The 12,399-nt window shown below is 39.6% G+C and overlaps 1 protein-coding gene across 3 annotated transcripts in view; it reads left to right on the top strand.

Annotated features, from left to right (window-relative positions):
- The window catches only part of LOC311014599 (carboxyl-terminal PDZ ligand of neuronal nitric oxide synthase protein-like), a 172,848-nt gene that overhangs the window by 117,183 nt on the left and 43,266 nt on the right, over nucleotides 1-12,399 (top strand). For all 3 annotated transcript variants that reach the window (XM_084011295.1, XM_084011296.1, XM_084011297.1), the window contains one exon: nucleotides 4,715-4,876. In XM_084011295.1, coding sequence (XP_083867421.1) covers nucleotides 4,715-4,876 — 162 coding nt within the window. The remainder of the gene's footprint in view (nucleotides 1-4,714; nucleotides 4,877-12,399) is intronic.

Genomic DNA, 12,399 nt, shown 5'->3' with positions numbered 1-12,399 from the left:
CCAGCTGCACACCCGGTGGTGTAAAATAAAAGGTTAAACACAAAGAGGTTTAGCCTGACATTAAAGTGACACAGAAACATTACCGTTAAAGATTTAAGATGGTACTTAAGAATTATGGAATCGGAGGATCTAAACATGGGCTAAATTACACACTGCTTCATTCATCAGCCATTTCTTTTCATTTTGCTTTTTGAAGCTGTTTTGACAAAATCAGTAAATACATAATTTGCCAATTACCCTCGTCTCGTAAGGCAAGCAGCCCGGAAGACTTTACAATCAGGCAATAAAAACTGTAAAATAAAAACCCAGAATTGCATAACAGGATTTGGTGTCATCAAGGTTGTAGCATCTCACACGCAACTATTTACCAGGCGACCAGATCGGTTAAGTCCCTGAGGGTTTAGGTGTGGAGGCCTTAGGGGTGACCAAAACCAGCAGAGCCAACGCTGAGGACAACCACTATAACCACAGCTCTCGTTAAATGGACATGCAAAGAAATGCTGGTACTTGTGTGACTTTATAGCATCATTAAAAACAAAAACAAGAATGGCATTTAGAATAACTTGGGTGTGGTGAAAGAGCAACACTGGCAGTCAAGTTGATATAAAGACACAGAAATCCTTAAATTTGTCGCACAGGTGCAGGTATTTATTAACAAGCTCCGTGAGTCTCGCTTTGAGGCTGTGCATTTTCAAAAAAGGAAATGGAAAGCCTTATCTGAGAGGTCACAAAAAACAAAATCTATTCTATTTCACAATTTGTTTTATCTTACTTTAGACAGAAAGTCTGTTCACACTGCTTTGCTTTTCTGTTCATGTATTTTCTTCTATCATGTATTTATACTGTATTGCAATTATTTTAGTTATTCCCCACAAATAACTAGACAAAGATGTGAAAGCAAGTGATGGCATGATAGCAAGGTTACCACTAGCAGTACCCTCAGGAAGCCGACATGCAGTGCAGCCACAACATGTTCTTCAGTTTTGCTCCGGCAGACTTTTGTCCCAGAGGTTCTGAGCTGTTGTAATCTTTAACCCCCTTTTACCTTCCAGTCAGTATGGTGAGAAACTTGTCAGAAAACCATTGACTCCTTACACACACAGGAAACACAGAGCCACATCTGCAGCATACAATAAAAGGCCGACCTCTGAGGATTCTGGATTCCACCAATTCCTGAGAGAAAAATGTGTCTCTTAAGCTGACAAATGTTTAACTCTGTTTATCAGCTACTAACTTTGTCCATCTGCCATTTAGTGCAGGGCACATAGCGTACAGTGTCTTTGTAGAGCTGTTTCACTGAAAACACCTACCTGCTGCAGCCGAAGGGACACGATGAGAAAAACAGAACATTACGGTGATGAATGCTATAACGCTTTGTAGAGCTGAGGAGAAATTGTGATGATTCTCAGTGCGTTCATCTCTACAATGATCTCCCTTTGAAAACAAATAGCCAACTGATCCATTGCTCATAGCGAAATATTGATTATAGCTTTTAGTAAGGTGGTTTTATTTCGATGCATTTAAATCTTCCTGCAATGACTTGGAAAACTTTCCCAACGTGCCAGACTTTCTTCCATGTTAAACATCATAAGTTATGTGCAGAATTTGTCACCATGGATGTCAAATTAGCAACAAGTCAAGCATTCTATTAGCTAATTTAATCATAGAAACCAGATACTTAACAGTGTCAAAGCTTAATGTGAACTTATTCACCAGATCCTCTCCACTACCTTTACGGCAATATAATGATTGTTACAGTTAGTGGTAGGGTCTGACGTTGCAGAGTGATCACCCAGGCTTTTTTCTCCCTCGGTAAAGTTGTAAATCTGTAGCGGAGGCTGACAGCAGTGAAGGAAGCCAGACCCTGTCTAACCTCTCGGTGCTTTATTGCCTGCGTGTCTGTCTGTCTGTCTGTCTGTCTGTCTGTGTGTGTGTGGGAGGGGACAGTCTGTTTGACAGATAGAAAGCAGCTAGCGTAATCACAGCTGGAGCAGGAGAAATGAAGACGTCCTTTATCCCGTGTCATCCATCTTCAGTTTCCTTACCGTCTCAATTTCACCTGTTTTAACCCTCAGTCTCGGAGTCCAGACGCCCGCTAAGAGTCTGTATTAGCAAGTGCATGTGTGAGAATTAGATGGTAATAGAGAGTTTCCCTCTGGCAGGCCGGACTCGAGGAGTTATCATGAGGAATTTCGCTGGTTTGCCGTTTTCCTCCCTCCTCTCTGACTCCCCCGCACAGCTTGAATATTCGACTGCTGTCTCCTGTAATTGGGTTTGACTACGGCAAACAAGTTTAGGCTACAACAGTGTTTGAATACTTAGTTCTTTGCTCAACAAACTGCTTTCTGTGTGTGTGTGTGTGTGTGTGTGTGTGTGTGTGTGTGTGTGTGTGTGTGTGTGTGTGTGTGTGTGTGTGTGTGTGTGTGTGTGTGTGTGTGTGTGTGTGTGTGTGTGTGTGTGTGTGTGTGTGTGTGTGTGTGTGTGTGTGTGTGTGTGGGCATATCTGTTTACTTGCATATTCAAATTTCTGCATAAGCATTCATATTGGATTCAGTGCTCGTCTCTCAAAATAAAATTTTTGGTCACCGTGGATCAGTGCTACTGTTACTTCACTCAGTCATCTGTCCTATAATTAATCTCCAGGTTCACCAGCTTTAAGAGATGATTCATATCATTCATATTTATGAGATATTATCATTTGTAGTTTTTTTATGAATGGACTTTTCATTTTCCCACAAGTCATGCATTACATAATGACAAATGTGTTTTTCTCAATCATCTTCATCCACTGAATACCTCTAACATGAATTGCCCTGTTACACATCTCTTATCTAGTAAAAGTAATTAACCATGCAATCTTCATAGCTATTTGGGCTTTTATTTTTTTATAATTGTAGTGGCTGATGGGGATGCAATAATACAAACTCAAAACAAGGAAAGGTTTCAGGGAAAAAATGTTGTTTTGTTTTCTTAAAGCTCAATATTCAGTTAGGTTTAACATGCCTGCCTCCAGACCTTAATGATGTGTTCAATGATTGAAATGAAGAGAGAGAAAAGAAAACTCTTGGTCTTTAGCTGCAGATGCTGGGATTTTTCTCATCCCACGCTCTTTGGTTGGTGATGGGCAGGTGACATACACTCAGCTTGCATGAACGTTTTTGCCTGAAAACAGCTGCTAACGATGTAGGGGGTTGATGAGAGCAGTGAGACTTAATCATGCAGTGCATGATCCAATGGATGGGCTAAAAGAGGCTAAAAGCTGCTGATCTTGGTTCAACGCTGTTATTCTGAAAGCTTCTCCAGAACTGCTTGTTGGACGGTCGAATAGCTTCCCTTCCCCCACACACCTTCAGCACATCGCAGCTCTCGCAGTTATTTCTGTTACTTTTCACATGAACACCTGGATGCCTTCCAGGAGAGACTGTCAGAAAGTATCCGCTTATTTGAACTGGCTTTTCTCTTCACCTTCCGCTGTGCCTGTTTTGACAACTATACGCACTTTTGGTTATCGACATGGTTTGACAACAGGCCCTGAGGGACACTTTCACATTGAAAGCAGTCATTTGTTGTAATGTTAAATTGCCTCTGTCTCTCTTTCTCTCTGTATTCGCTGCTCACTGCACTACCAAGAAAAATCCATCCAACCGTTTTCCTCGTATATTCTGTGGATGACGACAGTGGATGTTTGCGACAGTAAACGCGGATATTTTACTTTTATGGAAATAGTTATTGGTTAAACTAACATATAAGAACTGAAGGGAGAGAGGTAAAATATGGGATGTTTTATGGGATAATGTTGTAGGCGACTGCCCAAATGTATTTAAGAATGGGAATTTATTTTCCATCTGTGTTGTATCTCATTCTGCAGCTGACAGTCAGTTGAATTGTGTCTTCCTATTCTGTTTCTCTACAATCGAGAAAAGTATCTTCCTCCACGGGGCTTGAAAGCCAACCGTGTCACCGACACCACCACCCTCACTGCTGGTTTGACTGCTGAATCATCTTTCAGTCATCGAACCCTCCCTGTTTGCCTGACAACACTTGCTGTGTCAAAGCTAAAGCAGCCGAGCCTCTTCCGTGAAAAGACAGCGGCACTTAACGTGATCCGACGTGTCCAACAAATTCTCTGTTTCGCACACAGCACTCTGCTTTGCTATTCATTATTTGATATGGCGCCAAAAACATATCAAGTTGGATAATGTCCTCTCATTAACCTAAAAGATCCGTCTCAGACACGCCAACCGTCATATATTCATATATATAGTGTGTGTGTGTGTGTGTGTGTGTGTGTGTGTGTGTGTGTCTCACCAGAAGGAGCAACTTGTCTTGTCTTCTTCTGTGTATTTCTATCAGTCTGGAAACTTTTTTGTCAATTCAAGTTTTTGAAAATATCTGCCTCCTTCCTGCTGAATAAAAGGCCTCTGGGGCTGGATTCCACCGATTCCTGAGAGAAAAATGTGTCTCTTAGCTGAAAATTGCTTCACTGTGTTTATTAGCTAGACATATTATATATACATATACATATATATATATATATATATATATATATATATATATATATATATATATATATATATATATGTATATGTATATAGTCAGTGTATATAGTCAGTGTTAGGTCCAAATGGTCCAAAATGGTCTTTTCTGGCTACTTGTTGAATGTTGTAGTTGCTCTGCCACTAAATATTGACTTGCTCTCTCCCCCTGGTATCAGCCTTCGGAGGAGGTCTCTTTGCTGATGTCCAGCCCCAGGATGCTGCTTCCTCCATCCAGCACGCTGCCACCAGCTGCTCCCCTGTCAGTCCACCACCAGATCCAGCTGCTCCAACAGCAGCTCCAGCAGCAACAGCAGCAGACACAAGTGGCTGTGGCACAGGTGCGTCTCTCACACAACAACAGACTTTTTTTTTTTAATTTACGACACTCCCGTAGTAGCTATAAAACTTGCCTATATGGCCATGTTGGAAAATATGATTCTGAATTCTCATTATCGTAAGGAGTGGTACTTCAACCTTGAGTATATGTTGCCGTGGGAACTGGTGCACAGTTGCTGCCATTTTTCCTCTCTGCAAATACACAGCTTAATTTGAATTCACTGGAACAAGACAGCAGCATTACTCCTTAAAATAAATAAAAGGGTTGATAAACGTAGGAATCATCATAGCGCCAACAAAATCAGTCATGATTACAGAGAAGATATTGGATTTACTTAAATGCATAATTACATTAGTTGAATAATGTGTGCACTGATGGTGTTTTAGACGAATAGATGTTATTGTCTACTACTCATGTGTATATAAATAAATGATAGACAATTAGAGTGCAGGCTGTAATCAGCAGGGCGTTGTGGTCAGAGCTGCTCTTTTCTATTTAAGTATCGTGTATCTGCATCCAAACTATGATACAAGGACATAAAGATAAGCAAATGCAATGACAAACTAACACCATCTTTGTTTGGATCCAAATATCCCTTTAATGCCAGATCTACCGGATGCATTACTTTGAATATGAAAACCTCATGAACTATGTGCGTTCAATTTAATGAAACAGTATGAAGCTTGGAGGACATCAGAGAAGACTTCACAAATTGTTGCAGCAACAGAGAAATGGTACATTCATTCATTCATTCAGAAATTTATTTGATAGGATAAACCCCTTGAGAGGAATCCTCTCGTTTTCGAGGGGGTCCTAATATACATTACAAACCGAAAAGAGACAAGACACAATCAACAATCTACAAACATACAGCAACAAAGACAACAGACATCAACACAGACATAAAAGAAATGAATACAAAAAAAAAAAAAAAATGGACACAACCTCTCAATGGCCGCAAATGGCCATAGCAATAGCCTAAATAAACTAAGAGAAATGTAAAATAATATCATAATGTTCAAATTAAAAATTACAGTGGGGAGAAAGAAAAAAAAAAAAAAAAAAGATATAATTCATCTGAAGCATGTGCAATTTAACTCAAAATAAGAAGACACAGAATATTTAAACCTATGAAAAGAGGTCAATGAGCGTAAATTTAAAGGAAGATTATTCCAGTCTGAGGGCGCTTTGTACATAAATGCTCTTTTACCAATTGTTTTGTTCACTGTGGGGGTAAGGAAGAAGTACTGGGATGAGTGCCGTAAATGGTATGTTGTAGAATATGGAATCAAAAATTGTTGTAAATAAGCAGGATAATTGCAGTGTATACATTTAAAAATAAACTGTAACCAGTGATTATGTCTTCTTATGCTGAGGGTGGGCCAGTTGAGTACATTATACATGATACAGTGATGAGTGTAGAAAGAACAACCAAGAGCAAATCTACAAAGACGATTATATGCTGTGTTGAGGGGTAGAAGATTGGTTTTAGATGCGTTTAGATATACTACATCAGCATAATCAAAAAAAGGTAGAATAAGTTGTAGGGCAAGTTTCCTTCGAACATTAAGTGTAAAACAATTCTTGGATCGAAATAAAACACTGATACCAAAGTTGATTTTACGAAGAATGAAGTCAATATGAGGTTTGAAAGTAAGTTCTGAGTCAAGCCATAATCCTAAATATTTGAATTGCTCAACTCTATGCAGATTCATACCATCATTACCTGTTATTATTAAGTTATTAGATTTCAATTTTAAGTTATGTTTTGTACCATAGACCATGGAGTAAGATTTTGTTTTATTGAGCAGCAGTCTGTTAGATGAGAGCCAGGTTTGTACGGCATCAAAGTCTGATTGAAGGGCATTTTGTATCTGTAAAATATTAGATTTAGAGGTATAAATGACAGTATCATCTGCATATAGCTGAGCTGAAGTATTAGAACAAACTGAGGGAAGATCATTTATGAAAACGGAAAAAAGAAGAGGACCAAGTGTCGAACCTTGGGGTACACCTCTCTGTTGAACAAATAAATCAGACTTACATCCTTTAAAAACAACACATTGCTTTCTATTGTGCAAATAGGAATTAAACCAAAGAAGTACATTTTGCGAAAAACCAATTGCATGAAGCTTGTCTAAAAGTAAATAGTGGTCAACCAAATCAAAGGCCTTCTTCAAATCAATAAAAATAGCTCCTGTGAGATGACCAGAGTCCGATGCTGAAAATATATCATTAGTCAATTTTACAAGTGCAGTGGTTGTTGAGTGGTTAGGTCTAAATCCAGACTGAAAAGGTGACAGAATATAATTTACTTTGAGATAATCTGATATTTGATTCAAAATTAATTTTTCAAATACTTTTGCAATGGTACAAATTATTGATATTGGTCTATAATTATTTGGATCAAGGATGTCGCCACCTTTATGTATTGGCGTAATTCGTGAATATTTCCACATTGCTGGTATCTCACAGGTAGCAAAAGACAAATTGAACAAATCAGCAAGAGGAAACATAAGGATATGGGAGGCCAATTTAATATATCTTGATTCCATCCCGTCAAGGCCAGCGCCGCTACTCAGACTAAGTTGTTTAATAACATTCTGAACTTCTTGAGGTGTGATTTTATGACAGGCAGGGATATTATAAGAACAATAATTGTAAGAAAAATCAGAAATTAAATCAGAACAGACTGTGGAAAAATGCTGACTGAACACTTGCGCAATTAAAGAGGGGTCATGAATGATCGTATTACCATCACATATTTTATTAATAGGGCTTTTATCAGAGGTATTTATTATGGTTTTTATACTGTTCCAGAATTGTTTAGGATTTTTAAACTTATTGGATAGACATTCCTTATAATCAGATTTTGCATTACGGGTCATTGTTTTGGAGATATTTCTTAGTTTCCTGTATGTTTCCCAGTCAGCATTTTCCCTTGTCTGCCGAAATTTAGCCCAGGCCTTATCCCTCTGTCTGAAGAGACTTAAAAGATCGGCATTTATCCAGGGAAGATGTCGTCCCTTGACCTTAGAGATTTTCCAAGGTGCATGTTTGTCTACTACTTGTGTGAACTCAGAGTAAAGAAAGTCCCAGGCATCCTGAGCAGTTGGTATTAACTGGTACCTGTCCCAATTGATAGAAATTAAATCATTAATAAACAAGTCAATATTCATTTTCTTATGTTGTCTGATTTTTATTAATTTTGGTGGTGTTTTTGGAATTTTAATTTTCCAAACACAATAGATAACTGAATGATCACTGAAGCAGTCTGACAAAATACCACTTTCAACAAATCTTTCAGGGTGAGTGACAAGTATCCAATCAAGCAGGGATTGAGACTTAGGAGTAATTCGAGTGGGTTCCTTTATGAGTTGTGTTAAATTACGATTTTCAAAGTTATTTTTGTCTTTAACAGATGACTTGTCTAACCAGTTTTTGTTAAAATCACCTAGAATAATCATTTCATTTTTAGAAGAGATAGAATCAAAGGTAGACATCAAACACTTGGAAGACTCTACAGGGGCAGAGGGTGGTCTGTACACATTACCAACAGTAATATATTTATTGTGATGAAATATGATTTTGACAAAAAGGCATTCAAAATGTATTGGTTTAACTGTAGGTATAATTAGCTCGGCAGCTAAATTAGAGGAAACATAAGTAGCCACACCACCTCCCCTGGAGCCTCTATCAGCTCTGTATAGTACATAGTTTTCAAGTTTTATTTCATTGTCAGAGATGTTGCTATTGAGCCATGTTTCAGACAAAGTAATAATATTGGGATTGTGTTGGACTACCCATGCACGAAGTAAATCAATTTTTGGCACAAGACTTCGGATATTCAGGTGAATGATTCTTAAACCTTTAATATTATTCAGTAAGAACGTTGAGGTTTATATGAATAATAGCACTGTTCAGGGCTAGGCAGATAAGGTGATCAAAAAAAGTTATAGAGGGTTGTGATAATATGACACAAAAACTGGTACACAAAACACAAAAACACAAAACAAACACAAACACAAAAAACATAGACGATGACCCAGCGGCCCCAGCCATCCTAGGCCAAGGCATCTCCGTGAGAGGGACAAAGACCAAGAATGGTCTGCAACACAGGTTAGTCTGCATCAAAAAGAAGGGGTGGAGAAAAAAAAAAGAAAAAAAGTGGTGACATAGCTCCGTGCCGTTCAGCTGTCAGTAGAACTGAAAACAACTAGCATTTTAGTACTACTGTTCATTTTTACCACACTCCCGTCCAGTAGGTGGCGACAACGCACAGCCAAGCTGGCTGCCTGCCGTCATACAGATCCAACAGAAGAAGAAAAAGTTCAGTTTTACACCGGATGACAGCCAGATGTAAACAACAGCCGTTCACGGCTGGCAACGAGGAAAAAAAAAAAAAAAGAAGCGCAGTTACAGCAGGATTCTGTTCATATAGGCCTAATGGTTGCAGAAACTGCTACCGCATTAGCACTTGTGGTTCGGTGTGAACTTTTCTTATTAGGAAGAGTTCATGGGAGTCACAGGAGAGCTTGAGAGGGTCATAAAAGCAGCTTCAGCGGCTCTGTGACAGGTAAACTGCTGTGCTTTCCCATTGACAATGACACTCAAAGTGGACGGATACCGGAGAGAGTATTTTAAGTTTAACTCATGGAGTCTCCGTTTAACAGGATCAAAGGAGCGGCGTTTCTTCACTAGTTCAGCACTGAAGTCAGGATATATATGTATTTGATTACCTTGAAACACCAGCTCTTTCTTCTCTCTGGCAAGGCGAAGGATTTTCACCTTATCCTGGAAGTCGAGGAGTTTGATCAGGATGGGTCTTGGACCTGCTCTGTCATTGTTGCGGAACATAGGTGTGCGATGCGCCCGCTCAATGACCGGCGGAGTGGAAAAGTTTTCCTGGCCGAGCAGGTGTGGGATTAGCTTGGACATGAAGCCCAGAATATCACGGCCCTCCGCGGATTCTGGAATCCTTACAAAGCGAAGGTTAGAGGCTCTGCTTCGGGTCTCCAGGTCCTGAATCTTGTCCATCAGGTAGGCATTGTCCTTAGTTAGCTCCTTGGTAAGCGTGCTGAGATTTGTGATGTCGTCCTCGTTTGCTCCGACCCGATGCTCTAATGAGGAAACATGTTCTCCAAGAGTGTCCAGAGACACCTGGATGTTGCACAATTTTGTTTGTATTGGATCCACTTTTGCATCAAGGTGAGCGAGCATTTCAGTCTTGATCTGTTGTATGCCGTCCCACAAAGTTTGTAGGGAGATCAGGCTTTGTTGATCAGCCATTGTTTGCGGTTTAAGTGTTGTCCAAACGTTGTGCCAAACAACAACAGGCAGGAGAAAAAGCAGGACTTTAAACACTCCGATATGACAAAGGTGTATATAGCACAAAAAGGATAATTTGTCGAGCTATTTTAAGAGAGCAGACACGCCTGCGTTGCGCTCCCTCACGCTGCGGCCATCTTGAGTGTCTTGACATAATACCATTTCATAATACAGTGTACATAATAATACATAATAATACACTGTATTTATAGGAGCCTTTCTTTGCATGAAAGACACCATACAATACATTCAAATCATAAAGATTAATATATATATATATATATATATATATATAAGTAGCATGCTCGCTATGTTTTCTTCTTGTGTTAGCAACAGAGCACTTAAATCCAGACATTTCGGCTCTGCCTTCTTCGGTGTACACTTTTTTTTATCAACACAGAACATTTATTTCAAAGAAGAAACGATTATGCCTGGTTATGCAAAATCCAAACCGATGCTCTCAAGTTGATGGTTAGTAATAAAAGGTATGAAAACACACCAACCTTGCATCTCTCAGGGTGTCACTTAACACAAACCAATACACAGTCTAATTCCACAAACTGTCGCTGCTGATTTCCGGCATTGGGGTTATTTTTGTACCCATGATTCCATCTTTAATCTCTACCCACCTATACGGGGTACAGGGTGTAGGGCCAGGTTGGCTGGGTCACTTTAAAAAGGTATTCTGACACAATGACTATTTACCTATTAAATAAGAGTAAGTAACCTAATCCACAGATCATTAAATCACAGTAATGTAACTGCTAATAATCTCCGTTTTTACAAAATGTGTTGGTAATCTGATTATTTTTTTTGTAACGGAGTTCAGTTTTTTATTTATATTCTTAAAACATGACGCAGTTCCACTTAATCTGTTACTCCCCAAGCCTCCTGGCGAGCGGCTGGAGCTGTCCCAGCAAAATACATCTTAAAAGCTTGTATAAATGAGGAAATTAGCCTTCGCTGAGCACGCTGCCCGAGGAAAAAGAAACCTGTGATCAATAGGAAACACTCAAGGATCATTGGCAGAGTGAAGGATTTTAACACCGGCAATCCAATCTGGACTTGAAAAAGAAAGTTAGAATGGAGTGCACACAGCATCAGACATCAATCACACAGCTTGACTGGCTGCAGTGGGAGAAGTGACTAGTGACAGCAATGGCTTCAGGCTTGTGAGCTCAACACACACACACACACACACACACACACACACACACACACACACACACACACACAGATGCAGTTTGTCAGACTCCTAAAAAAGGCCTTGAGGACTTGAAACTGCAATTCCACAATGAAACACAGTCTTTCTCATGCACACACACACACACACACACACACACACACACACACACAGACTGCTGGCCCATAAGTGTCTCTGACTGTTAAACACTGATGACTCATAGAGGGATACAGGGATCCTCGTGACTGAGCGGCCGGCTCACAGCGAGTTCAGCTGGTCCTTTTTGTCATGACCTAAACAACAGTTTGCTGCTTCAGCCGGCGGTGCACACATTCGGACTGAGCGTGCTCAGACATAAATGCCATTAATTATACCTTGATGAAGCCAGAGGTCACTGCCTGCCTGCAGAGATTTTTTTTTAATGAGTCAAAACCGCTTTGGCACATGAAAGGAAGATTTTTTATCTAATGTGGAATAATTCCAGTGATTATGAGCTACCCTGTACCTGACCTTGGCTCTATTGCAGTTCAGGGAGTTTCCCCCAGCGGTCCCGACTGGACTGAGTCACTGTAACTGTTTGCTCCCGTTCAGCATCAAAATGAGTTTCCTCTGACTCTCCAGTTTGCTTAATTCAAGGCTGGTTTGTATAGTTTCTCTAAATCTGTGTGCTGCTGTTGCCAGTTGATTAATCGATTAGTCGATTGAAAGAAAAAAATAATATTTCAACCAATCTGGGGTTCCCAACCTGTGGGAGTCACAAGATGAAAGGAAATAATGTGATAGGAAATGGGGAAAAACACAGTCAGTTCTGACTTAAGTCTTTGCTTTTTGTATTTCTTTCGTTATTTTGGACAACATCCTTTCTGAGTTATCGGTTCAGTCAACATTACTTATTGTTTTAAGTGTTTATTAGTAGTGAGAAGGAAACTGTCTGTTTTATATTCTCCTTTTTTCTCAGACAAACTCCTTCTCCCAGGTGAGACTAAACTTGTCCACGGATCCTTCTAACAGTA

Source organism: Eutrigla gurnardus, assembly GCF_963514095.1.
Source record: "Eutrigla gurnardus genome assembly, chromosome: 6".
Lineage (NCBI taxonomy): Eukaryota > Metazoa > Chordata > Actinopteri > Perciformes > Triglidae > Eutrigla > Eutrigla gurnardus.
This window is presented reverse-complemented; position numbering and strand designations above follow the sequence as displayed.